The 24,137-nt window shown below is 50.1% G+C and overlaps 3 protein-coding genes across 3 annotated transcripts in view; 1 reads left to right on the forward strand and 2 right to left on the reverse strand.

The window, feature by feature from the left end:
- bud23 (BUD23 rRNA methyltransferase and ribosome maturation factor) overlaps nucleotides 1–4,933 on the reverse strand; it is a 5,710-nt gene extending 777 nt beyond the window's left edge. The window contains exons 1-10 of the mRNA XM_067246094.1: nucleotides 4,791–4,933; nucleotides 4,528–4,565; nucleotides 4,230–4,325; nucleotides 4,062–4,144; nucleotides 3,767–3,863; nucleotides 3,148–3,244; nucleotides 1,528–1,578; nucleotides 1,168–1,253; nucleotides 1,022–1,067; nucleotides 772–833 (exon numbers count right to left, since the gene is read on the reverse strand). Of these exons, the coding sequence (XP_067102195.1) occupies nucleotides 772–833; nucleotides 1,022–1,067; nucleotides 1,168–1,253; nucleotides 1,528–1,578; nucleotides 3,148–3,244; nucleotides 3,767–3,863; nucleotides 4,062–4,144; nucleotides 4,230–4,325; nucleotides 4,528–4,565; nucleotides 4,791–4,838 (704 nt within the window). The 5' untranslated portion in view covers nucleotides 4,839–4,933. The remainder of the gene's footprint in view (nucleotides 1–771; nucleotides 834–1,021; nucleotides 1,068–1,167; nucleotides 1,254–1,527; nucleotides 1,579–3,147; nucleotides 3,245–3,766; nucleotides 3,864–4,061; nucleotides 4,145–4,229; nucleotides 4,326–4,527; nucleotides 4,566–4,790) is intronic.
- A 309-nt stretch (nucleotides 4,934–5,242) lies between these two features.
- LOC136952314 (uncharacterized) lies at nucleotides 5,243–7,121 on the forward strand. The gene is made up of 2 exons (XM_067247042.1): nucleotides 5,243–5,696; nucleotides 5,841–7,121. The coding sequence occupies exons 1-2, from the start codon at nucleotides 5,292–5,294 to the stop codon at nucleotides 6,537–6,539; spliced, it is 1,104 nt and encodes a 367-aa protein (XP_067103143.1). The 5' UTR covers nucleotides 5,243–5,291; the 3' UTR covers nucleotides 6,540–7,121.
- A 3,860-nt stretch (nucleotides 7,122–10,981) lies between these two features.
- Nucleotides 10,982–23,153, reverse strand: LOC136952073 (SH2B adapter protein 2). The gene is made up of 10 exons (XM_067246751.1): nucleotides 23,006–23,153; nucleotides 15,845–16,638; nucleotides 15,347–15,476; nucleotides 13,877–13,978; nucleotides 13,694–13,785; nucleotides 13,472–13,572; nucleotides 13,154–13,294; nucleotides 12,729–12,934; nucleotides 12,340–12,511; nucleotides 10,982–11,592 (listed from the first exon to the last, which is right to left on the reverse strand). Exons 2-10 carry the CDS (start codon nucleotides 16,615–16,617, stop codon nucleotides 11,261–11,263), a joined length of 2,049 nt encoding a protein of 682 aa, XP_067102852.1. The 5' UTR covers nucleotides 16,618–16,638; nucleotides 23,006–23,153; the 3' UTR covers nucleotides 10,982–11,260.
- Between the last annotated feature and the right edge of the window lie 984 nt (nucleotides 23,154–24,137).

Consider the following 24,137-nt stretch of genomic DNA (forward strand, 5'->3'; position numbering starts at 1 on the left):
AAATAAATAAAAAATGAGAACAGGTGTTTTTAGACAATACGTACAGATATGGACAGATAAACAGGAAGGAATTCAGGCAAGTCGGTCCTCTTTCCTGCGGGTGGAAGAGGAACGACTGGTCACCCTGCTGGAGGGTCATGTGATACGCTGTGTGTCTGAGGGCGGAAAATCAGCCAGCCTTGTTTTTCCAGTCAGGCAGAACGACGGCCACTCATGTTTCTGTTGGTCCTTCAGTCTCGCCAGGGCAGGAGGGAGGAGCCTGCCTGACCAAAGACCAGGACCAGGGGGGAGGAGCCTGCCTGACCAGAGACAAGGAGGAAGGAGCCTGCCTGACGAGGGGGGAGGAGCCTGCCTGACCAGAGACCAGGGGGGAGGAGCCTGTAGTATTCAAGAATTGCGGGTGCACCAACTACTTAAGCATGAATCATCGTTTTCCCGTTGGGTCAGTGTTACAGGAACGTCTGGTTAAGCAACAACATGTGCTAAGCCTGACAGTTAGCCTGCGCCGGATCAGGTTAGTTTCGCAGCATAAGTTGCTATAGTAACTGAATTTGAACTACATTAAACTGGCTTTATGGAACCGAATCCACTGGAAATGAGTCTGACTAACTGACATAAGCCTGGCTTATTCGATAAACTCACTTTATGGAACAGGTCTCAGTCTGCTCCACAAACTTCTATAACCACTACACAATGATGTCTAAAAGGGATCTTGAGGCCACTGCTGTAGAGGGCCCTGCTGTAGAGGCTGTGCTGTAGAGGGCTGTGTACCTCTGTCCTGTGAACTGGACCTGACTGGGGACTCCTCTGTCGACCGTCTCTGAGCCCAGACCCTGAAACACACAGCAGGTTTAACCCAGAGCTTGTTACACCAGACAGGTGGAACAGTTATTCATTTTCCATTTGGTTGAATGTAATAATGTGCCTGTGAGGCACAACATTTCATTCCACGGTGTGTCTGTATTACTGCTCATAGTGCGTGACGAAAGAAAACTAACTAAACTACAGATTGTTTCCCTACCTTGGGAAGGACCCCGGACACGCCAGCAAACAGACACAGGAAGAACCTGGAAGAAAACACACACACGCACACACACACACGTCACCCCAGAGCCTCACTCAACACTCCTAGCTGCTGTGTTTGGGTGAACAGGGGAACACACTCACTTCTTGGCCTTGGAGCTGTTGGGGTAGTCCACCACCATGCCTCCGCTGAAGCCTGCCTTCATGGCCTGGGAGGTGATCAGCTCCAGCTGAGGACAGAAACCTCTGATCAGGAGACAACACAGCGCTGCTGCCATGACAACACAGCCCTGCTGCCGTGACAACACAGCGCTGCTGCCGTGACAACACAGCGCTGCTGCCGTGACAACACAGCGCTGCTGCCGTGACAACACAGCGCTGCTGCCGTGACAACACAGCCCTGCTGCCGTGACAACCACATAGGCTGTATTTTATATATTGTATATTTGTATGTCGCTTTGGCTGAGCGTATCAGCTGAGTGGAAATGCTACTTGGTCTGGTACCTGTTCAGAGTTCTCAGGATAGAGCTGGAAGACAGCTCGGGCTCCTCTGGCCTGAAACAAAAACTCAGGAGATGAGAACATCCAACAGAGAGATAAACGCTGTGATCAACAGCTAAACAGAGACAGAGAGAGGCATGGAGACAGGGAATGAGATGAAGGTAGAGAGATGGACAGATGCAGAAAGTGGAATGGAGAGGTAGAGGATGGAGACAGAGAAAAAGAAAGACAGAGAGTTAGAGACGAGTTAGAGACGGAGAGGTAGAGAGAGGGCTAGAGAGCCCAGCTCACCAGGGAGGAGTAGAGTTAGAGACAGAGAGGTAGAGAGAGGGCTAGAGAGAGCCCAGCTCACCAGGGAGGAGTAGAGTTAGAGACAGAGAGATGGAGAGGTAGAGAGAGGGCTAGAGAGCCCAGCTCACCAGGGAGGAGTAGAGTTAGAGACAGAGAGATGGAGAGGTAGAGAGGGCTAGAGAGCCCAGCTCACCAGGGAGGAGTAGAGTTAGAGACAGAGAGATGGAGAGGTAGAGAGAGGGCTAGAGAGCCCAGCTCACCAGGGAGGAGTAGAGTTAGAGACAGAGAGATGGAGAGGTAGAGAGAGGGCTAGAGAGCCCAGCTCACCAGGGAGGAGTAGAGTTAGAGACAGAGAGATGGAGAGGTAGAGAGAGGGCTAGAGAGCCCAGCTCACCAGGGAGGAGTAGAGTTAGAGACAGAGAGATGGAGAGGTAGAGAGAGGGCTAGAGAGCCCAGCTCACCAGGGAGGAGTAGAGTTAGAGACAGAGAGATGGAGAGGTAGAGAGAGGGCTAGAGAGCCCAGCTCACCAGGGAGGAGTAGAGTTAGAGACAGAGAGATGGAGAGGTAGAGAGAGGGCTAGAGAGCCCAGCTCACCAGGGAGGAGTAGAGTTAGAGACAGAGAGATGGAGAGGTAGAGAGAGGGCTAGAGAGCCCAGCTCACCAGGGAGGAGTAGAGTTAGAGACAGAGAGATGGAGAGGTAGAGAGAGGGCTAGAGAGCCCAGCTCACCAGGGAGGAGTAGAGTTAGAGACAGAGAGATGGAGAGGTAGAGAGAGGGCTAGAGAGCCCAGCTCACCAGGGAGGAGTAGAGTTAGAGACAGAGAGATGGAGAGGTAGAGACAGGGCTAGAGAGCCCAGCTCACCAGGGAGGAGTAGAGTTAGAGACAGAGAGATGGAGAGGTAGAGAGAGGGCTAGAGAGCCCAGCTCACCAGGGAGGAGTAGAGTTAGAGACAGAGAGATGGAGAGGTAGAGAGAGGGCTAGAGAGCCCAGCTCACCAGGGAGGAGTAGAGTTAGAGACAGAGAGATGGAGAGGTAGAGAGAGGGCTAGAGAGCCCAGCTCACCAGGGAGGAGTAGAGTTAGAGACAGAGAGATGGAGAGGTAGAGAGAGGGCTAGAGAGCCCAGCTCACCAGGGAGGAGTAGAGTTAGAGACAGAGAGATGGAGAGGTAGAGAGAGGGCTAGAGAGCCCAGCTCACCAGGGAGGAGTAGAGTTAGAGACAGAGAGATGGAGAGGTAGAGAGAGGGCTAGAGAGCCCAGCTCACCAGGGAGGAGTAGAGTTAGAGACAGAGAGATGGAGAGGTAGAGAGAGGGCTAGAGAGCCCAGCTCACCAGGGAGGAGTAGAGGGTGCTGAAGAAGGTATACATCCTCCTTGGAGGGCTGTGGGTCTTCTTGTCAGCGTTGCAGAGCCACTGCAGGGCCGATATACTGCAGGAGGGAAACACTGGATTACAACCATCTTTTATTTCTACAGCATCTTTCCTGGTCCCTCACACACTCCCCAAGGAAGATTCACAGAGGAACAACACAAGAACATGGAAAATAAGTAGGCCAAAGGAGACACCAGGTATCTCATAGTTGATCAGGACTGAAATGTTTAATGCTCCTGTAGTACCATGTCATTTGCATTTTTCATTTCCCTTTTGTTGGCGTTGAGACACACAACAGAACAGGGAAATTAAATAGCAAACATGACAAGTGGCTAGGCGTTTATGCATTACATTCACAGTTTTAGACGTTTTCAGACGTTTAAAGGAATTTCATTTATCAACTGAGAATGTCATCATTTGCAAATGCCATTCATTATTTGAGAACATCATGCATCATTAGAGCATATTAATTTTTCATTGGAGAAGACTTTAATTCTTTTGAATACTTTCCACCCGTGGACAAACCCACCCGTGGCTTCAGTCCAACCCCAGTGTCTGGTTGAGGTCGGAGTCGTCTCACCTGATGCAGCCGTCGAACGTTCCCGGTCTGAAGGGCATCCCCTCGCCCATGTCCCCCAGCAACAGGTCTCCCTCCACCTCTCTCTCCAGTGCTACATCTGGATCACAAACACACCACCATCACTTCACCTTCCAGACTGACTAGATTAGATATTACATGATTATTTATTTAGCTCTGATCCAAAGCCACATGCTTGATCTTTAAGATGGACTACAAGCCTCCACCATGAGCGACGGCTCTTAGGGTCTGTCTGGTCATAACTCACCCACACGGCTGTGATCATGTCATAACTCACCCAACATGGCTGTGCTGATGTCCACGCCCACCCAGAAGTGCCCCTCCTCTGACAGGAAGTCTCCGCTGAGCCCTGAGCCACATCTGCAGGGACCCACATACCACTGATCGCAACCACATTTACATAATTCATATCATTCAGCACCAACCCCACACCTAGCCCACCTACCCGACATCTAGCAGGTAGCACGGCTGGTCCTCGGGTAGGTTGAGCAGCTCCACGGCTCTCTCGGACATCTGGCTCTGGATCTCGATCATCCGAGAACTGGAAAACATCGAACACGGAGGTGCAAAAGATGCTTCTTCATACACATCTCATGCTAATACACGTATGAACACACCTGAACGCCCTGAACATATGCTTAGCGCTTCAATTATTTATCCTCATGAACGGACATTACAAACATTACGTCAGGAGGATGCAGCTAAAGCCTAATTGTTTTCGATACCCGGAATTGTTTACTTACTTTTGAGAGTATTTCTTGGCCTCCTCTTCGTTGTAGTACTGCAAAGTAAAATAAGATACAGAACACATTATTTCTTAACTGCATTTCGAATTTTGCTGTCATCGTTTGAACATTATAGCAAACATTTGCTAAGCTAATTACCTACTGGTTTGAGCTAAAACTAGCTAGCTATAAATACAAACAATCATTGCTAGTATAGTAACAAGCTAGTCAATTGCTAAACAATATGAGGTCGAACAAACGATATAAAATGTGCTACATACCACTTCAGGCGGGGCCATATGTTCAGGACGTCGACCACTCGAGGCCATGATTCTTTTAGATAATCTAAAACCCTAGAAAGCAAATTTTAAACCCCAACGTGTTAAATATTGCTACGTCCTGCTGTACAGTGTAGGGAACTACCCACATGTTCTAGACCGTTACGTCATATTCCTGAGTCGGCGGGGGACAGTCGATTAAAAAAGACAGACACACCGACGAAAGAAAATCGTTTTTGAGCTCATTCATTCAACGTTAACTGTATAAAAAAAACACGACACCATAAATGCTAAAACCTTTAATTTTACGTGTAAACTCTTTCGCAACTTTCAATCCTCCCCATATTAGATAAATTAATACGATTGTTTACACCAAAACAGTTTTCATGACAGTTTCCGGTTCAGTAGTTCTCCCGTTGGCTCGGAGAAAATATAACCGGATGCTGTTGCTTTCTCTTCCTGGCCCCTGTTCATTCTCGATGGCCACCATATTAGCTAAGGAAAATGGCTGAGGTCAGTCGGAGATTAGGAAGTGTAGCGTACCGCCTTTCAGCTTTGAAAAACTCTCCAAGTCATTCATTCTCCAACGCCGAATGCCACGGAACGGCTTCCGCTACCTCGATCGCTTGGACCTGTAACTCTGAGGTAGTAGCAGGTCAGAGGATATGCGAATGTCAGCCGGTGTCAAGGGACACTCTGCCCGGTACCGGAGAACTTGATACCAGGAACTTTAAAGACTGTGTTCTGCCGGACAAGGATGGGAAGCACTGTAACGGGATACTTTGTCGACGCAAAGGTAACAACGGTGACGTGTACGCAACCTGTCTGTCTCATAAGGCACGTGTCACGTCTTGTGATTTCTGTTCATTGGACTCGGATGCTAAATCTCTAATCTCATTAAGTACTCAGGTGAGTGAGTATGCATCACACCTGTGCAGAGGGTGCAGCATGTTGCCTGTCCCGCGGTTGAAGGTGTGGAGGATGGTGTCCTGGGAGGACAGAAATGTTGTCATGGTTAAAGTTCACCCTGAAACTTTCGGGTCGTCTCCGCAGCGGAGAGCATTCAGCACCGTCATCTTCACAGTAACGGGCCCGGGCTCAGGGTTGAGGCTGGCCTTGTCGCGCCCTCATCCCGCAGTCCCAGCAGCCGCCCCCAGGAGAGCATACAGCCGCGGGAGTAAGAACGGTGACCCGGACCTCCTTCCACTGTACCGCAGCAGGACGGTGTACTATGACCTCCTGAGAGTGACTCCCAGCGCCACGCAGTCTCAGATTAAGACGGCGTACTTCAAACAATCCTTCCTCCACCACCCGGACAAGAACCCTGGTAGCGAGGTGGCAGTGCTGCGCTTCTCCGAGATCAGCGAGGCGTACAGCATTCTGGGGAGCGTGGCGCTGCGGAGGAAGTATGACCGCGGCATCCTCAGCCAGGCGGATGTCCAGGGCGCCGGTAGACCATCCGCCAAGGAAACCATGGCAACCAGCAGAAGTGGCCAGCAGCAGCAACGGGAGCATGCGACCAGGAGCTTCTCCCGCGCGGGCGGGAAGCCCATCTTTGACTTTGACGCCTTTTACCAAGCTCACTACGGGGAGCAGCTGGAGAGAGAGAAGCAGGCGAGGGAGAGGAGGGAGAGGCAGGAGAGAGCGCAGAAGCATGACGTGGCTAACTGGAAGGTGGGGAAGATGCTGGAGATGACAGTGATGATGCTGCTGGCCACGGGAGGCTGCGTCCTGTTCAGCCTCAGGTCGTGAGGAGGACTGGGAACACAAGGCACTCCTGAGCAGGAGCCGTTACAGTATTTGCTGAACGAGAGCTCGCAGGTTCGAATCCCTGGTGCTGCGGGGGAAGAGTTGTGCTTTCTGGCTTCTGTGGAGTCCTGTTGTCCAGAGTCCAGTATGTAGGCACTGTTAGTCACTTTAGTCCTATAGGAAGTTAGATTAGACTGTACTCCTACTATTGACCTAAACATACATAGAAAGCACCTGTTTTACTTCTATGTTTCATTATTATATAATTATATATTTATGAACAGGATTATTTAAACCAGGTATGGTGTACCTGTATGGAGTAATCAAAATGTTAACTAAAGATGGCCTTAAAGCAGCTAATTGTCTGAGGTACAGAACAGTTTTTCCAGAGATTACAACCAGATATTCAGACAATATGTCATATAAATATATAAAGAGTGCCTTGGTTTCCCATTCCTGGAAGGCAGGTGGTTATGTAGGGAAACTCTCCAGAAGGTAACAAGCCCTCCTCATCACACTTTGAGTGGTTGGACACCAGTACAGGAAGAATAAAGACCGCTTCTATATCCCAACATGCCAACAGAACAGGTGTTTTGATTTGTCTGATACGGTTGTGATATCCTGCATGCATAATAGGCCTACAGCAAGCACAAGTTCCACTCATGCAATAATTAATATTATGTAAAGCAATAACGGTATTAATTTAGATGTTTTTATCCAAAGCAATATGGAGGGGTCAGATGGCTGAGCGGTTAGGGAGTCGGGCTATTAATCAGAAGGTTGTTGGTTCGATTCCCGGCCGTGCCAAATGAGGTTGTGTCCTTGGCAAGGCACTTCACCCTACTTGCCTGTACTTACTGTAAGTCGCTCTGGATAAGAATGTCTGCTAAATGACTAAATGTAAATGTAAAATGCAACCGTGACAAGGAGGGTGACTATGCCTTCCAGTCCACTAGGGAGCGCTGTACTCCACCTCATCATGCTGCCTTACTGGCAGAACAGAATTGAAGTGTAAATGATCTGCTAACAGTTGACAACTGCACACACAAATTCCTGTAAGAACTTTAAAACGAGGCAATATACTTTGAACCAAGGATAGTCTTTCAATTTGTTCATGTTTTATTCACATAAATATAAAGTAGTATGTCAAGTTTACGTCACTTTGTACAAAATTTACACAAACTCTTCAAAAATCATCCAAACAACAGAAACATGTTGTGTGAGCGGAGGAGGAGAGGAGTGTTTGCTGCGAGCGTAGCTGTTAGCGTGCTAACAGGAAGTGTGTGCTGGAAGGACAGGCAGTCTGACGAGGTCATTAAGAGGAATTGACATAAATAAGACTTTAACTCTTGTGTTATCTTCGGGTCATTCTGACCCATCCGTCATTGTGACCCACCGTCGTATTGCAACAACTTTACCGCATATAAAAACAAAGTGAAGCATTTTCTTTTAACCGTTGGGCTGTCTCAGACCCCCCACATTGCAAAGGTTAAAAGAAAATTATTTGTATTTGTTATTGTATTGGGTAAACACAACGATGGTTCGTTATGAACCTTTGGGTCATGTGACCCGAAGGCAGCACAAGGGTTAACAGGGGCTGAGGAATAAATTATCTTCAAAAACATGTGGGGCACATGTGGGGTTACTATAGAGAAGGTCCCTGGTCACCCTGGCCGTGGTGTCTGGTGAGGGGCTGGAGAGATGTACCTCACCCACTACCTCACCCCTAGAGAGAGAGAGAGATGTACCTCACCCACTACCTCACCCCTAGAGAGAGAGAGAGATGTACCTCACCCACTACCTCACCCCTAGAGAGAGAGAGAGATGTACCTCACCCACTACCTCACCCCTAGAGAGAGAGAGAGAGAGATGTACCTCACCCACTACCTCACCCCTAGAGAGAGAGAGAGATGTACCTCACCCCTAGAGAGAGAGAGAGAGATGTACCTCACCCACTACCTCACCCCTAGAGAGAGAGAGAGATGTACCTCACCCCTAGAGAGAGAGAGAGATGTACCTCACCCACTACCTCACCCCTAGAGAGAGAGAGAGATGTACCTCACCCACTACCTCACCCCTAGAGAGAGAGAGAGATGTACCTCACCCACTACCTCACCCCTAGAGAGAGAGAGATGTACCTCACCCACTACCTCACCCCTAGAGAGAGAGAGATGTACCTCACCCACTACCTCACCCCTAGAGAGAGAGAGAGATGTACCTCACCCACTACCTCACCCCTAGAGAGAGAGAGAGATGTACCTCACCCACTACCTCACCCCTAGAGAGAGAGAGAGATGTACCTCACCCACTACCTCACCCCTAGAGAGAGAGAGAGATGTACCTCACCCACTACCTCACCCCTAGAGAGAGAGAGATGTACCTCACCCACTACCTCACCCCTAGAGAGAGAGAGAGATGTACCTCACCCACTACCTCACCCCTAGAGAGAGAGAGAGATGTACCTCACCCACTACCTCACCCCTAGAGAGAGAGAGATATGTACCTCACCCACTACCTCACCCCTAGAGAGAGAGAGATGTACCTCACCCACTACCTCACCCCTAGAGAGAGAGAGAGATGTACCTCACCCACTACCTCACCCCTAGAGAGAGAGAGAGATGTACCTCACCCACTACTTCACCCCTAGAGAGAGAGAGAGATGTACCTCACCCACTACCTCACCAATAGAGAGAGAGAGAGATGTACCTCACCCAATACCTCACCCCTAGAGAGAGAAATGTACCTCACCCAATACCTCACCCTTAGAGAGAGAGATATGTACCTCACCCCTAGAGAGAGAGCTGTACCTCACCCCTAGAGAGAGAGCTGTACCTCACCCAGTACCTCACCCCTAGAGAGAGCTGTACCTCACCCAATACCTCACCCCTAGAGAGAGAGAGATCTACCTCACCCCTAGAACAGCCAAACATATCAGGGATCACCTGACCTCTCCAGAGAACAGCAGAAGATCTCACGGACAACACCTTCACCACTAGCACTAAACCCCTCTAATCTAGCCCTCAGGCCCCCAGCCCCCCCCACTGCAGAAGCCATCTCACACACACTCAGAGTTAATACACCACACCTAGAGGGTAGTCACACACACACAAGCACATCAGGTAAGTCGCTGTAAGTCGCTCTGGATCGTCTGCTAAATGACTAAATGGGTAATGAAAGGAAAACCCATCTAGATACTTTCTCGGGCGGTTTGTGTAACAGACAGTTTCTGCTCCAGGTGAATCTATCCTCAGTGCAGGTCTTACATCACCATGTTGTTGATATGTCCTGGTCCACACCTGGGGGGAACATGTCAAGGTTGAGACGATGATGTCATGACAACGACGTCATGACAATGCGGAAGTTCAGATTTCACGGGACCAGCGGTAACTCATCAACCGTAGCAACGGAACCTTGAATTAGCTCGAAGCTAACAGCGGGTAACTTTCGCTCCTCATAACACACTAACTATACAAACAGTCAGAAAACCAAGTTATCGCACATTTCATCATAAAAAATATTTTTTACCTAACGTGAAGTTCTACCACTGTAAAAAAGTGACAACCGACAATGCAGACGTGAATCCACGTAGAAGCCAAACGTAGCTAATGTCACCATCCTCTGTCCTACATCCAGTTATCCACAGCTGGACCCATGTTGGAGTTCAGGAAGTGTTTACCTCAGCAGAAGAAGCAGAGGCTCATGGGTAATGAACAGACATGTCTCTGAAACACATCTTCAACCAGCCACACCACTAACAAGACACCAAGGTGTTATTCATACTAAGGGGTGAGTTTAACCACTCTGACACCCACTCTGCCAGGATGGGAAACATGGTCTCTCAGAGGGCTAGCAGGCAGGCACTAGGACCTGGAGGCTCTCCACCCTACAGCGTGGAACCCGTTCCTGTTGGTGTCCATCCCCCCTGAGGCTCCTGGGAAGGAGGAAGCCGCTCTACAAGTTCCAGGAAACCTTTATCTGGGGTCATGATCACAGGACGGACAGTCTGTCCAAGGGAATCGTGGGTAGGGCTGACAGGAAGTGGGTAGGGCTGACAGGAAGTGGTGTGGTGAAAAGAATCCATCCCATGTGAATTACAGTGGGTCACTTCCTCCTTTTCTGGCTCTCTCCCTCCTCTCTCTATCACCCCCCCTACTCTCTCTACCCCCCTCTCTCTATCATCCCCCCTACTCTCTCTACCCCCCTCTCTCTATCATCCCCCTCCTCTCTCTATCATCCCCCTCCTCTCTCTATCATCCCCCCTACTCTCTCTACCCCCCTCTCTCTATCATCCCCCTCCTCTCTCTATCATCCCCCTCCTCTCTCTATCATCCCCCTACTCTCTCTAACCCCCTCTCTCTACCCCCCTCTCTTGATCCCCCTACTCTCTACCCCCCCTCTCTATCCTCCCCCTCCTCTCTCTACCCCCCCTCTCTCTGTAACCCTCTTCCTCCTCTCCACCTAATCATGTGTCATGTCCCCAGGTCAGCTGAGATAGAGGGTGAAGTTCAGCATGAGGAGGGCTGACCGCTTCCTGATCCACAACAGTCTCACTTCCTCCTTGGTGTGGAAAAACGGGAAGCTCCTCACAACAACAAATAAACAAAACAACAACTGGTGATCCATCTTTGGCCTCTGGGTTCCAGGTGCTATAAATCCCCTCACTTCCTGTGTCCACTTCCTGTTTCTCGGCCAATGAGAGCCCTGGGTCGTGGCCCTGCCCAGCCTCAGTAGAAGGAGTACTGGTTCTCCACGGCTCTGGCCCGGCGAGTTCCGTCTGTGTCGTGGTAGTCTTCAGAACCCCCGGTAGAGACCTCTAGCAGACGCTCCGAGCTGTTGCTCCTACTGGTCAACCCGACTCCTGCTCCTCCGACTCCTGCGCTGCCTGGCTCAGTGTGGGAGAGGCCAGGCAGGGTGGTGGGGGAGGAGGAGGAGGAGGAGGAGGAGAGGGGGCCATCAGGAGGGGGCCCTGCTGGCTGGGGGCCTCCGGGCAGGTGGAGGCTGGGCTGGGGGGGGTCCGGACGGCTGGACGGGGTGGGGAGCGGAGGAACGTTCACATCTGTGGGGGGGGGGGGAGAGGGGGAGACGAAGAACAACAGACTGAACTCTCTGTAAGAGGCAGACATGAAGCCCCGCCCCCACACTGAACTCTCTGTAGGAGGCAGACATGAAGCCCCGCCCCCACACACAGTCCTCCGTCATGTTCGGGACAAAAACATTTTGATTTCAGATTTTCCACTGAACTCCATAGTTTTGGATTTGGAATCAAACTATTCACAAGTGGTTAAAGTGCATATTCTCCGGGTTTATTTAAAGAGTATTTTCATATGTTTGGGTTTGAACATATACATTCCAACACCTTTAATACATAGTCCATGTATGTGTGTATGCATGCATGCATGTGTGTGAGTGAGTGTGTGGGTGGGTGTGTGAATGTGTGTGAGTGTGTTTGTAGGCCAGTGGCCCAAAGGGAAACAGAGGAAGTCTTTGTGACAGTCAGGTTGGGTTGGGGCCTGGGTCTGTGCCTGTGGTGTACTCGCCCCCTCACCCCCCCCCCCCCCCACACTCACTCTCCTGGACAGGAGGCCCTTCATAAGATGCCAGGGTGCAGGGTGGGGGCAGGGTGGGGGCAGGACTACACTACAGGGGTGTAGTATTATGGGATGGAGACAGTGCATGTTCAGGGAGAGAAATCTTCATTCCATCAACACACCAGCCAGCCAGTCAGTCAGTCAGTCCAGTCATGTGTGTGTGTATGTGTGTTACCTGTGTGTGTGTATTACCTGTGTATGTGTGTGTGTATTACCTGTAGGCAGTCGCTGCACCTGTACGTAGCTGCGCAGGGTGACATGGGCAGAGCCTCCAGACTCCAGAGGGATGGGGTGAGTGTGGAAGTGTCGGAGCATGTCTGTAACCGTGTGGAACCACAGGTGGTGCACATGACACTGACCACTCTCATTCACCGACAGACGCAAGTGCTGCAGGAGTGAGGGAGGGAGGGGGAGAGAGGGGGATATAGACAGAGGGAGAAAGATAGAGAGAAGGGAGAGAGAAAAAGAAAGAAGAGAGAGGGAGGGATAGTGAGAGAGAGAGGTCAAACTCTCAGTGCCACCAAACACCAAAACTGACACCAGAAGAACTTGGACATCTAACTTCCTGTCTGGATGCCTGACTTCCTGTCTGCAGTGACCTCACCTTGGCCTTGCCCTGGAAGTTGAAGGTGAGGACGTACTCTCCGGGCCGTGTCTCGCTCTGACGAATCACAAACAGTCCGTGGCTCCTGGTCCCGCCCGCGAGCACCAGCTGGGCGGCACGCACCCTGGACAGCGTCCCGTGGAACCATGGCAACCCTTCCATGCTGGGGGCGCCCTCCCCCCCCTCCCCCGCCTCACCTGGGACGCCTGGTACACACACACAGACACACATTCACACACACACAGAGACACCCACAGACACACACACACACACATGCAAGCATGGATGAATATATATAGTACTAGTATTTACTTACTGTAAGTCGCTCTGGATAAGAGCGTCTGCTAAATGTAAATGTAATATAGAGACACACACACAAATGATGAATGAATTCATATGTAGACAGGTGTGTGTGTGCTACCTACCCAGGGTGTCAGGGGACAACAGGAAGTTCTCCAGCAGCAGGTGGGAGGGGTGCTGGGTGAAGTCCCTGCAGCGGACTGAGGGGGCGCTGTAGAGCTCTACTACTGCTGGCCCACAGGATCGCTCTGAGGCACGGTGGGTACCTGACACACACACACAAGAAAACGTTTAGTACTACATCAGTTTGGTTTCATGTATTTTAGGGTTAGAGTGATGCAGTCACTCACACTCACTCTCACACACACACACATATATATAACACACACATAATTATACACACACACATACACGTGAACACATATAAATACACACGCACTTACCCTCTGACAGTAGCTCACAGCTACAGGAGGACACCATGGAGAACTCTCTAGAAGCCTGACCATGTGGACAGGAGGCCAGCTCGATGTCATCTCCACTGTCCCTGACACACACACACACTGCCTGTCAGAAGATCTGTACATCTGTGTCCTCATATAGTATACTATACTGGTACCCTGAAAGTAGGTGTGTATATACAGTATATATATACACTATACTGGTACCCTGGATCCATGCAGTCCTGGATGTCGGCCACCCACGAGTTCTTCTGCAGGGAGTCGATGGTCTCCAGGATGAACTCCCCTCCGTTCTCCACCTGGCCCCGAACACACACAGGGACGTGTGTGTGACTGTGTGTGTGTGACTGTGTGTGTGTGTGTGACTGTGTGTGTGTGTGTGGTTCCTACCTTCAGGACGAAGGTGTTGTCTTTATCCGGCATCTCCAGAGGCATGGTGGTCCTCACCTCCACGATGGCTGTCAGAGGGATGCTCACCTTGGGCTTCCAGGACTGGAGCACACACACACACGAAGAGTGCAGAAGAAAAAAAGGTTATGTGCCATTTTTTACTGTTATAATTGCGAAAAAATGAGCCCCTTCTGCCCCGCTGCCGTTCTCTCTCTCACTACAGCAGTTTCTACAACAAAAATTTCACACCACTGAATTTGTTGGTTTTGAATTTCAATGTTTCCAATAATTATGATCCAAAAATTAAAGGTTTGGAAATTCTGGTTGCTCAAATTCGAACAGTAAAATTCAGATCCCCAAAATTCAATAAAGAAAATTCAAGCTTCAGAAATTCAATTAAAACAAAATTCAGGCTGCTCAAATTCGAATGGTGAAATTATGATCCAAAAACATTGAACCGAAAAAATTTGGGCTGGAAGATCGAGTCTGAGGTGCCTGGGGTCTGAGGAGAGAGGAGGTGCCTGGGGTCTGAGGAGAGAGGAGGTGCCTGGGGTCTGAGGAGAGAGGAGGTGCCTGGGGTCTGAGGAGAGAGGAGGTGCCTGGGGTCTGAGGAGAGAGGAGGTGCCTGGGGTCTGAGGAGAGAGGAGGTGCCTGGGGTCTGAGGAGAGAGGAGGTGCCTGGGGTCTGAGGAGAGAGTAGGTGCCTGGGGTCTGAGGAGAGAGGAGGTGCCTGGGGTCTGAGGAGAGAGGAGGTGCCTGGGGTCTGAGGAGAGAGGAGGTGCCTGGGGTCTGAGGAGAGAGGAGGTGCCTGGGGTCTGAGGCAAGCAGTTGCTTCACATCTCCTTTTCGGAGAAGTGAGATGGTTCAATTGCATTCAGGCTCGATTGCCTTACCTATCCTTGATATCTCGGATGTTGCAATCTGATTTTTTTCAGCTCAAATTTTTTTGATCTGAATTTCATCATTAGAATTTGAGCAACCTGAATTTCCGAACCTAGAATTTTTTTATCTGAATTTTTTTTTACATTAAAATGAATTCTTATTTTAATTTCAAAGAGGTGAATTCAAAATCAACAAATTTGGTGGTGTTTAAGTATTCAGGAGAATCAATCCGGAGTTTACTAACGGTTAGTATCACAATTCTCTGCACAAATGTGTCCAAAACTGATACATTAAATTAAGTTAAATATAATAATATTCATAGTTAAATACATTCGGCAAATATAACAATATGAGTTCAACGTAACATAAAAACTATTTAGCGCTCAAATTAATGCAAATAATTTTTTTTCGCTCGCATTACTTGTTGCAGTCCCTATCAACACTCACATCTAACCGATACTAGGACATAGGTTTGGGCTGAGACCCAAATGTTTACAACGTCTGGCTCCACGCCTGCCTACCGCCACAAATATAATCACATTCTGTGGGAAACACTGGTGTGTGTACCTGTCACTGTGTGTGTCCCTACCTTGGGAGGAACGTAGAACTCCAGCAGGAACTTTTCCCCTCCTTCCTCCTTCCTGGTCTTCCTCAGCAGCAGGCGACATTTCTGCCACTGGGTGGCGCCCATGCAGCTGGTGTCATCAGCTACCATGTACCTGAACACACACCAGTTAACTCAGCCAGGGTAACCCAGCAGCTAGCTTAGCAAGGCTAGCCCAGCAGTGTTACAGAGTTAGCATAGCCAGGCTAGCCCAGAGAGTGTTACAGAGTTAGCATAGCCAGGCCAGCCCAGCAGTGTTACAGAGTTAGCATAGCCAGGCTAGCCCAGCAATATTACAGAGTTAGCATAGCCATGCTAGCCCAGCAGTGTTACAAAGTTAGCATAGCCAGGCTAGCCCAACAGTGTTACATAGTTAGCATAGCCAGGCTAGCCCAGCAGTGTTACAGAGTTAGCATAGCCAGGCTAGCCCAGCAGTGTTACAAAGTTAGCATAGCCAGGCTAGCCCGACAGAAGGTGACGTACCTGAGCACCCCCTCCCTCTGCACCTCCAGCAGCTCCGCCCGGTGTCCCTGCGCTCCTCTGGGGAGCCTCAGCTTCTGGGCCCACCTCTCCCCGGGGGCCTCGCCCGCCCCCATACCCCCGTTCCTGCGCTGCCCCCCCGGGGGGTCCTGCTCCGGGGAGGCCCTCCGCTGCCACATCTCCTTCACACCGTCCACCACGCACAGACTCATGTTCCTGAGAGAGAAGCCCTTCTTGAAACGGGCCTTGGGGTGTCCCAGAGACACATCCTCAGAGCTGCGTGACTGCCCCAGCGCCGACACCTTGTGGGGGGGCGGGGGGCCGCGGGCGGAGGCCCCTGCCACCCCCCCTCCCCCCCCGCCGCTGTCCATGCTGTCCAGGGACTCACTGGAGGCGCCAGCGTCCTGGCGGCGCTGGTAGAGCTCTAGGCCGTAAGGTAGCTGGCAGCCCTGGATCCCCAGGAAGGGGACGATGCTGTACTTGGGCGTGCCGCCTGGCCCCTCCTCGCCGGACGCAAGCTGGCTCTCCCTCGCCTGGGCAAGCACCGAGGAGAAGCACTCCAGGAAGTGGCGGGCGAAGTGCTGGGAGAAGCTGGCGTCGGCCCCGGGGGCGTCGTAGCAGGGGTTCTCCGACAGGAAGCGTTGGAACTTGTGGGCGAAGTCTGCGGCGCAGGCGCGGGCGTGGAGCTCGCAGAATTCCCTCCAGTCCGGCAGCGGGCAGGAGGAGGAGGAGGAGGGGGAGGAGAGCTCCACCACACCCGGCACCACTCCGTTCATCACTGGGCCATGCCAACTCACCTGGAGGGAGGGGGAGGTGGAAGGACAGTGGGAGAGAGGGGGGGAAGGAAGAAGAGAGAGAGGGAAGGAGGGAAGGAAAGGAGGGAGAGAGAGGGAAGGGAAGGAGGGAGAGAGAGGAGGGAGGGAGGGAGAGAGAAAGAAGGAGGGCAGGAGAGGAGGGAGAGGGAGAAAGAAGGGAAGGAGGGAGGGAGGGAGAGAAGGAGGGGGAGGGAGAGACACAGAGGGAGGGAAGGAAGGAGAGAGGGAGAGAGGGAAGGAGGTTATTGTACTTGTGAATACATGATGTATGTGTGTTACATTTAGGAGGACAACAGTAACAAGCATCCCTGTGTGTGTGTTGATGAGCCACTGATAGCATGTGTGTGCTATTTCCCCAAATAAAGGCCAGACACAGGAGTCTTGGCTCCCTCTCCCTCCCTCTCTTTCTCCCCCTCCGTCCCTCTCTCCCCCTCCCTCCTTCTCTCTCTCCCTCCCTCCCCCCCCCCCCTCCTCTCTCTCTCTCTCTCTCTCTCCCTCTCTCTCTCTCTCTCTCCCTCCCTCCCTCCCCCTCCGTCCCTCTCTCCCCCTCCCTCCTTCTCTGTCTCTCCCTCCCCCTATCTCTCTCCCTCCCTCCCTGTCTCTCCTTCCCTCTCTGTCTCTCCCTCCCCAATCTCTTTCCCTCTCTCCCTCCCCCTATCTCTCCCTCCCCCTCCCTCTCCCCCTTCTCCTCTCTACCCAGAGACACACTTCTACAGGCTACACACACACACAAACTCAAGCAGCTTTATTGTCATTTAAAAAAACATGAGGATTGGTCATCTTGTCAGACCAGCTTAGTGCCCCACGACCATCCAGCACAGACACTAAACCACGTCCTGTTAGACAAGAGAACCAGACTGAGTTCTCTCTCTCTTCCTCTCTCCATCTCTCTCTCCCTCCATCTCTCTCTCCCTCCATCTCTCTCCATCTCTCCATCTCCCCCTCTCTCTCCCTCCATCTGTCTCCATCTCTCCCTCTCTCTCCCCCATCTCTTTCCCCCATCTCTCTCCCTCCCTCTCTCCATATATCTCTTCCTCTCTCCATCTCTCTCTCTCTCTCCCCCTCTCTCTCCCTCCATCTCTCTCCCTCCATCTCTCTCCATCTCTCCATCTCCCCCTCTCTCTCCATCTCCCCCTCTCTCTCTCCCTCTCTCTCCCCCATCTCTCTCCATCTCCCCCTCTCTCTCCCCCTCTCTCTCTCCCTCTCTCTCCCCCATCTCTCTCCCTCCCTCTCTCCATATATCTCTTCCTCTCTCCATCTCTCTCTCTTGCAGAAACACAACAATAACCAGAGAGACGGTTTCTTCCCTCCACACCCTTATGCTAACAAAATGATGTGTGATTTTCAAGGATACTGGACACATTCTCTCTCTGAACACACACACACTTTCTGAACACACACACACTTTCTCTGAACACACACACATACACACTCACTCTTTCTAAACACACACACCAGGTCAGCATGAAACTTAAGCCATTGGAGGCAGGAAGTGAAGAGGTTTTGAGACTGTGGGTTTTGAGGTAAGAGAGAGTGTGTGTGTGGCACCGTCTCCCCTCCCTCCCTCTCCTCTCTCTCCTCTCTCCCCTCCCTCCCTCTCGTCTCTCTCCTCTCTCCCCTCCCTCCCTGTCTTTCCTCTGTCCTCCCTCCCTCTCTCTCCTCTCTTTCTCCTCCCTCCCTCTCTCTCCTCTCTCCTCCCTCCCTCTCTCTCCTCTCTCCTCTTCCTCGGTTTCTCCCTTCTCCTCTGTCGTATATATTGTCACCCCCACACACACACTCTTTCTCTCTCCTGCTTCAAAACCTTTTAACCTCTTCTTCAGGGAGAGAGAAAGAGGAGGGGGAGAGAGAGGAGAGAGAGAGAGGAGGGGGAGAGAGAGGAGGGGGAGAGAGAGGAGAGAGAGAGGAGGGGGAGAGAGAAAAGAGAGACAGGAGAGAGGAGAGACAATGTGTGAGGAGAGAGAAGGGTTATGTTTGTCCTCCATGGGCCAGCTGCTACAACAATCAGTTAGTGTGTGTATGTGTGTGGGGGCGTGTGTGTGCATGTGTGAGTGTGTATGTGTGTGTGTGCATGTGTGAGTGTGTTATGTGTGTGTGGGGGTGTGTGTGTGCATGTGTGAGTGTGTATGTGTGTGTGTGTGTGTGTATGTCCGTCAGACATGGAGGAGGTGAGAGTGATGAGAGGAGGGGAGGAGAAGAGGAGGGGATGCAGGATACATGCCTACACACACACACACACACCAGGATACATCCCTACACACACACACACACACACTAGGAGACATGCCTACACACACACACACACACACACACCAGGAGACATGCCTACACACACACACACACACACACACTAGGAGACATGCCTACACACACACACACACACACACACACTAGGAGACATGCCTACACACACACACACCAGGAGACATGCCTACACACACACACACACACACACACACACCAGGAGACATGCCTACACACACACACACACACCAGGAGACATGCCTACACACACACACACACACACACTAGGAGACATGCCTACACACACACACACACACACACACACACACTAGGAGACATGCCTACACACACACACACACACACACTAGGAGACATGCCTACACACACACACACACACACACACACACACTAGGAGACATGCCTACACACACACACACACACACACACACACACTAGGAGACATGCCTACACACACACACACACACACACTAGGAGACATGCCTACACACACACACACACACACACACACACTAGGAGACATGCCTACACACACAAACATATGTTTGTTTCCTATCTTAGTGGGGCCTGACCCTTTGCTCCAAGTATCAGTACCAGTGAGGGTAGGGTTAGAGTGTAGGTAGGGGGGAGGAAGTGATGGGGGATTACTGGGGGAGAAATCTGCTCTGTAAAACACATCAGGCTGGAGGACCCCTCTCTCACTAGAGACACACTCACACACACAGAGGAGGAGATGAGGGAGAGGAGGGGAAGAGGTGTAATATAGGGGTCCAATAACCCAGCAGCTGTCTGTTCTAATATGAATCATGTACACTGTGTTTGTGTCATACACTGTTCATACTTACCCATATTGTGAGTGCTTTCTCCAACACGCACACATATACACACACGCACAGACACACACAACATAGTTCTCTGCCAGCATTTCTGTCTCTCTCCTTCTCTCCCCTCTCTCCCCTCTCTCTCCTTCTCTCATCCTCTCTCCATCTCTCCCTCTCTCTCTGAGTGAGATAGTTTCTCTCTCTCTCTCTCAATTCAATTCAGCTTTTTTAGCATGACAGTCACTACAACTGTATTGCCAAAGCTAGAGGCACAACAACAGATAACTATAGATCAACAATACCAGTCAAAAACAACATAAGGAACGACAGCCAGTATTGTTTGAAATATGTGGCAACAACAAAACGCTCAGATGAACAAAAAGTGCCAACATATATATACCACAGTTAGCACAACTATACAGTAACACCAGTCATAATAGTGTTAAGATCAGAAAATAATCATTTGTAAGACACAGTGACAACAAAATCAAAACAAAAATAACTAAAGTGAATAGTACACAGTGAAATGGACAATACATATAATAAATAGAAGGCAAAATGTTAATGCTGGTTACAGTACACTCCTATGCCGTAATCATAATGCATATTGGGGGGGGACACATCCCCTCCCCCAATATTCAAATCTGGTCAAAATGTCGCCCCCAATATATTGATATAAAAATATAAATGTGCTACGCTACGACAGGCAACCACGCACGCTGTCCAAAATTATAATAAAAAATGTAATTCGACCCCCCCAATGTTGACTCCATGGCGACGGCCTTGGTACACTCAGGTTTTCCTTCATTTCATGGCACTCTTTAATAAATCGTCTAGATAGGGGGGCTGTGTCCCTCCCCTAAGAGTACTTTCTCTCCCTCTCTCTGAGTGAGAGAGAAAGTTACTCTCTCTCTCTCTCCTTCTCTCTGAGTGAGAGAGAGCTTCTCTCCATCTCAGGGCGGTTTGGCCTAGTCATGCTTTCTAAGATTAGCCTCGTTCAGTCATGTGTACATTCAGTTACACAGGAGCAGATAGACATGTATACCGTATGGATAGCATACTTAGAGACACACACACACACACACACACACACACACACACACATGCAAACACATAAATACACACACACACAAACTGGAATTAGGGTGGCCAGTCTACAGGCAAGTGTTTGTGTGAGTGCTTGTGCGTGTGTTTGGTATGAATGGGAGAGGGAGTGAGAGAGTGAGTGCTTGTGCGTGTGTTTGGTATGAATGAGAGAGGGAGTGAGAGAGTGAGTGAGTGACTGTTCAAAAATAAATACAGACATGACAAAAAACATTTTTGTGAAACTTTGTTTAGAAAATATTTTTAGAAACTTTTAGAAAATATTTTTTCAACTTTTCAAAACTTTTTTTCACACACACAGTGAAAGGAGAGTGGAGGAGAGAGGACAGAACAGATAAGCCTAAAACGGAGTAAAGCAGAGCAGAACAAAGTACAATAGAGTACAGTAGAGTAGAGTAGAGTCCTCATCAAGTTTCAAACCTATTTTTCGTAAATATATTTTCAACCTTTCAAACCTTTCTTTCTGGAAAAAAAATGGTGTATCCACTACTGAGGAGAGAGCTTAACAAGGCCAGCTCTGACAGGAGCTCAGAGGTCAAGGGGTCATCTCCCACCTGCTCTCAGACCCCCACTGACCTCTGACCCCAGATAACCCCACCTCCTACTGCCTTTCATCCAACCACCAGATACAAGAATGCAGCCAGGGAACAACCAGCTCCCAAAGACAGATCTGGAGGCAGATTATCTGACTTGATCCTAACTGGATGAGGATGGATAAACTGATCTGGGGTCAGTTCAGTGAGGAGTCGGAGGTTGTAGACAGCAGGAGAGGTATGCTGACAACATGCTGAGTCAGACAGATCGAGGCAGGACAGGCCGGGAATCACACTCTTATAACCTCACATCCACAATGCACCGTCTATTAACCCGTGTAGGTCTAATGCTGGCGCCAAAGAACTGGAGCTATTAATTGTAGACCTAATTGCGGAGAGGCCTACAGCCATCTCTAACGACGTTGAACAATAAACCAGACGCACACATTAGAAAAATCCACACGGTACCGCGCGCATACTAAACACACCGGGATAATTAGCATGTCCTCCAAAGACAAACGGATCTAGTGTAAATATTGCACGAGCGAAGGGCTCCATATGGCTACCAGTGATAAAGGATGGAGCGCGTGGGAGACTCGCATTCCAGGGCTCAGTTCCGTTTCCTGTCTCTCACCCACTAACTAAATTATTTTACAGATGGCCAAAACAACGCGGAGGAGCGAGAGGGTTCCGTCTGTTAAGAAATACCCTGGTGTAGCCATGCCAACGACCTGCTACCTGACATCAGAAACACTGTTGTTTTTATAACCCTGACATAAGTCGTGTATGGGTAGACTGACACGAACAAAATGTCTGTGAATGGTTTTCTTATCACATGTTATTTACAAGATTAATTAAATTTACAAGGTTATTTGCTGGTGAAGCAGAAAAGCCCCTTAAACAGTTGCCCAACCGAATCCGTTCGCTCTGTGCTCATGAAAATGAACACTGCTAGACTCGCCTCAATGCATCGCAGCTAAATTCTAACGAATGATATTGTGTCAATGGCATCTTCGTCCTCAATGGCCGGTGTTGACAGCGGTGCATCTTCTGAATGGTTTGGTCTGCACCGTAGACCAGAAATCTTCAATGGAAGCCTGGCAGGGCCAATGGGACTAGACTACGCTTCACTTCGGATATGGCGAACGAACGACCAGCAGCAGCGGAGCTTGGTAAATGCAGGTCGTTGTTTTTACAAACCAGACACACACACATACACACTAGGCCAGTAAATGGATTAACGGAAAAGCCCCTTACCGCGACCCCCAATCCATGCAAAGTGTTGCATCCGTTTGATCCTAGCGCATCTAAAAGTGAACATCCCTGCTGCTTCACGAGCGTAATTCCGGTTGTTTTGTAGCTGTGTCGCAGGACGGGGTTTTGTTACAAATGTAGACTGCGTTTCAGCACCGACTGCGCTGGCGAACGAACACGGACAGACACCGAAAACACAAGCTATCCTTCAGCACCTGGAACACAGACACAGCTGTTCCCGTGAAAACGGTGTAGACTGGCGAACTATGGCATCAAAACGTCCTGGATACACAGACCAAACCGGTACATAGGACAATAATTAATTGTCTGAATCAAGCATCGTCTTATTTAATAAGCGTTAAAAAAAAAGAGAATTACCTCAAACGCAGCAGCGCTCACCTCACCGTCCGACTCGCTGCATGACGCTACGGTTGATGTCAGCGAGGAAAACCGTTTTGTTTTGGTTTACGGTCTGCTCAAAGACAGTAACGCACGGTATTTCTCATCACATCGTCATCTTTCCTTACAGACTCCACAAGCAAACCTACATGATTTCCATCCCAGCTCGGTGTCGGAGTCCACAGACAGCTCTCTCACTCGGGGGCGGTGCTGCTGCGCGTGTCTCAGATCTGTTTAACAGCACTGCCTTCCGACCTTAAAGGAGCCGCACCGGATCCTGCCAGGCCAGCCTCCACCTGGGACAGTGGGGGGTTTATTCTGTGTAACAACGGATTGAATATCCAGGACTAGCCTGAAGATAACCGGCGTCTTTATGAAGCAGCTCGAGAGCGAGTCTGTGAGGGCGTGCCGTTGTTGAAGCAATATTTGATGACTGAAAGAGTTTCATTTAACTGGATTTAACTGGGTACTTGTTGTCAGACTGCCTTAATGACAACCGCCCTCTCCACACACACACACACACACACACACACACACACACACACACACACACACACACACACACACACACACACACACACACACACACACACACACACACACACACACAAACAGTCCCTGACACTGAGATAGGACCCACAGTACTAGAAGAATGGTGTCAGGCTGCTACACATGCACATGTTCATACACAAAGTGCATACTGTGCAAACACACACCCACAGTAATGCCATTGACCAGTGAGTGAATCAGCCTCACACACTTTCTATCACTGTTGTTCTGATACTGCACATCTCTTGAAAATTACTTCACATCTAGAATGCACATTTGAAATGTCCACACACACACTAGCACACACACACACAATGTAAAACTGAATGTAGATAATGTCAAACCTGGGTACCAGTGATGCACTGAAATGTGTGAATGTGACGTGAGTGGACTTGCTGATTGGTAGACGGTCACGGGACAGCCTATGACATCACCTGAGGGTGTCAGATCTAGAGTCGATGCCTCCCTAGATGCTCCGCGTACCGGGACTCACGGACATGGGACCAGCTGGGACTCACGGACATGGGACCAGCTGGGGCTCACGGACATGGGACCAGCTGGG

Source organism: Osmerus mordax, chromosome 11 (assembly GCF_038355195.1).
Source record: "Osmerus mordax isolate fOsmMor3 chromosome 11, fOsmMor3.pri, whole genome shotgun sequence".
NCBI classification, from domain to species: domain Eukaryota; kingdom Metazoa; phylum Chordata; class Actinopteri; order Osmeriformes; family Osmeridae; genus Osmerus; species Osmerus mordax.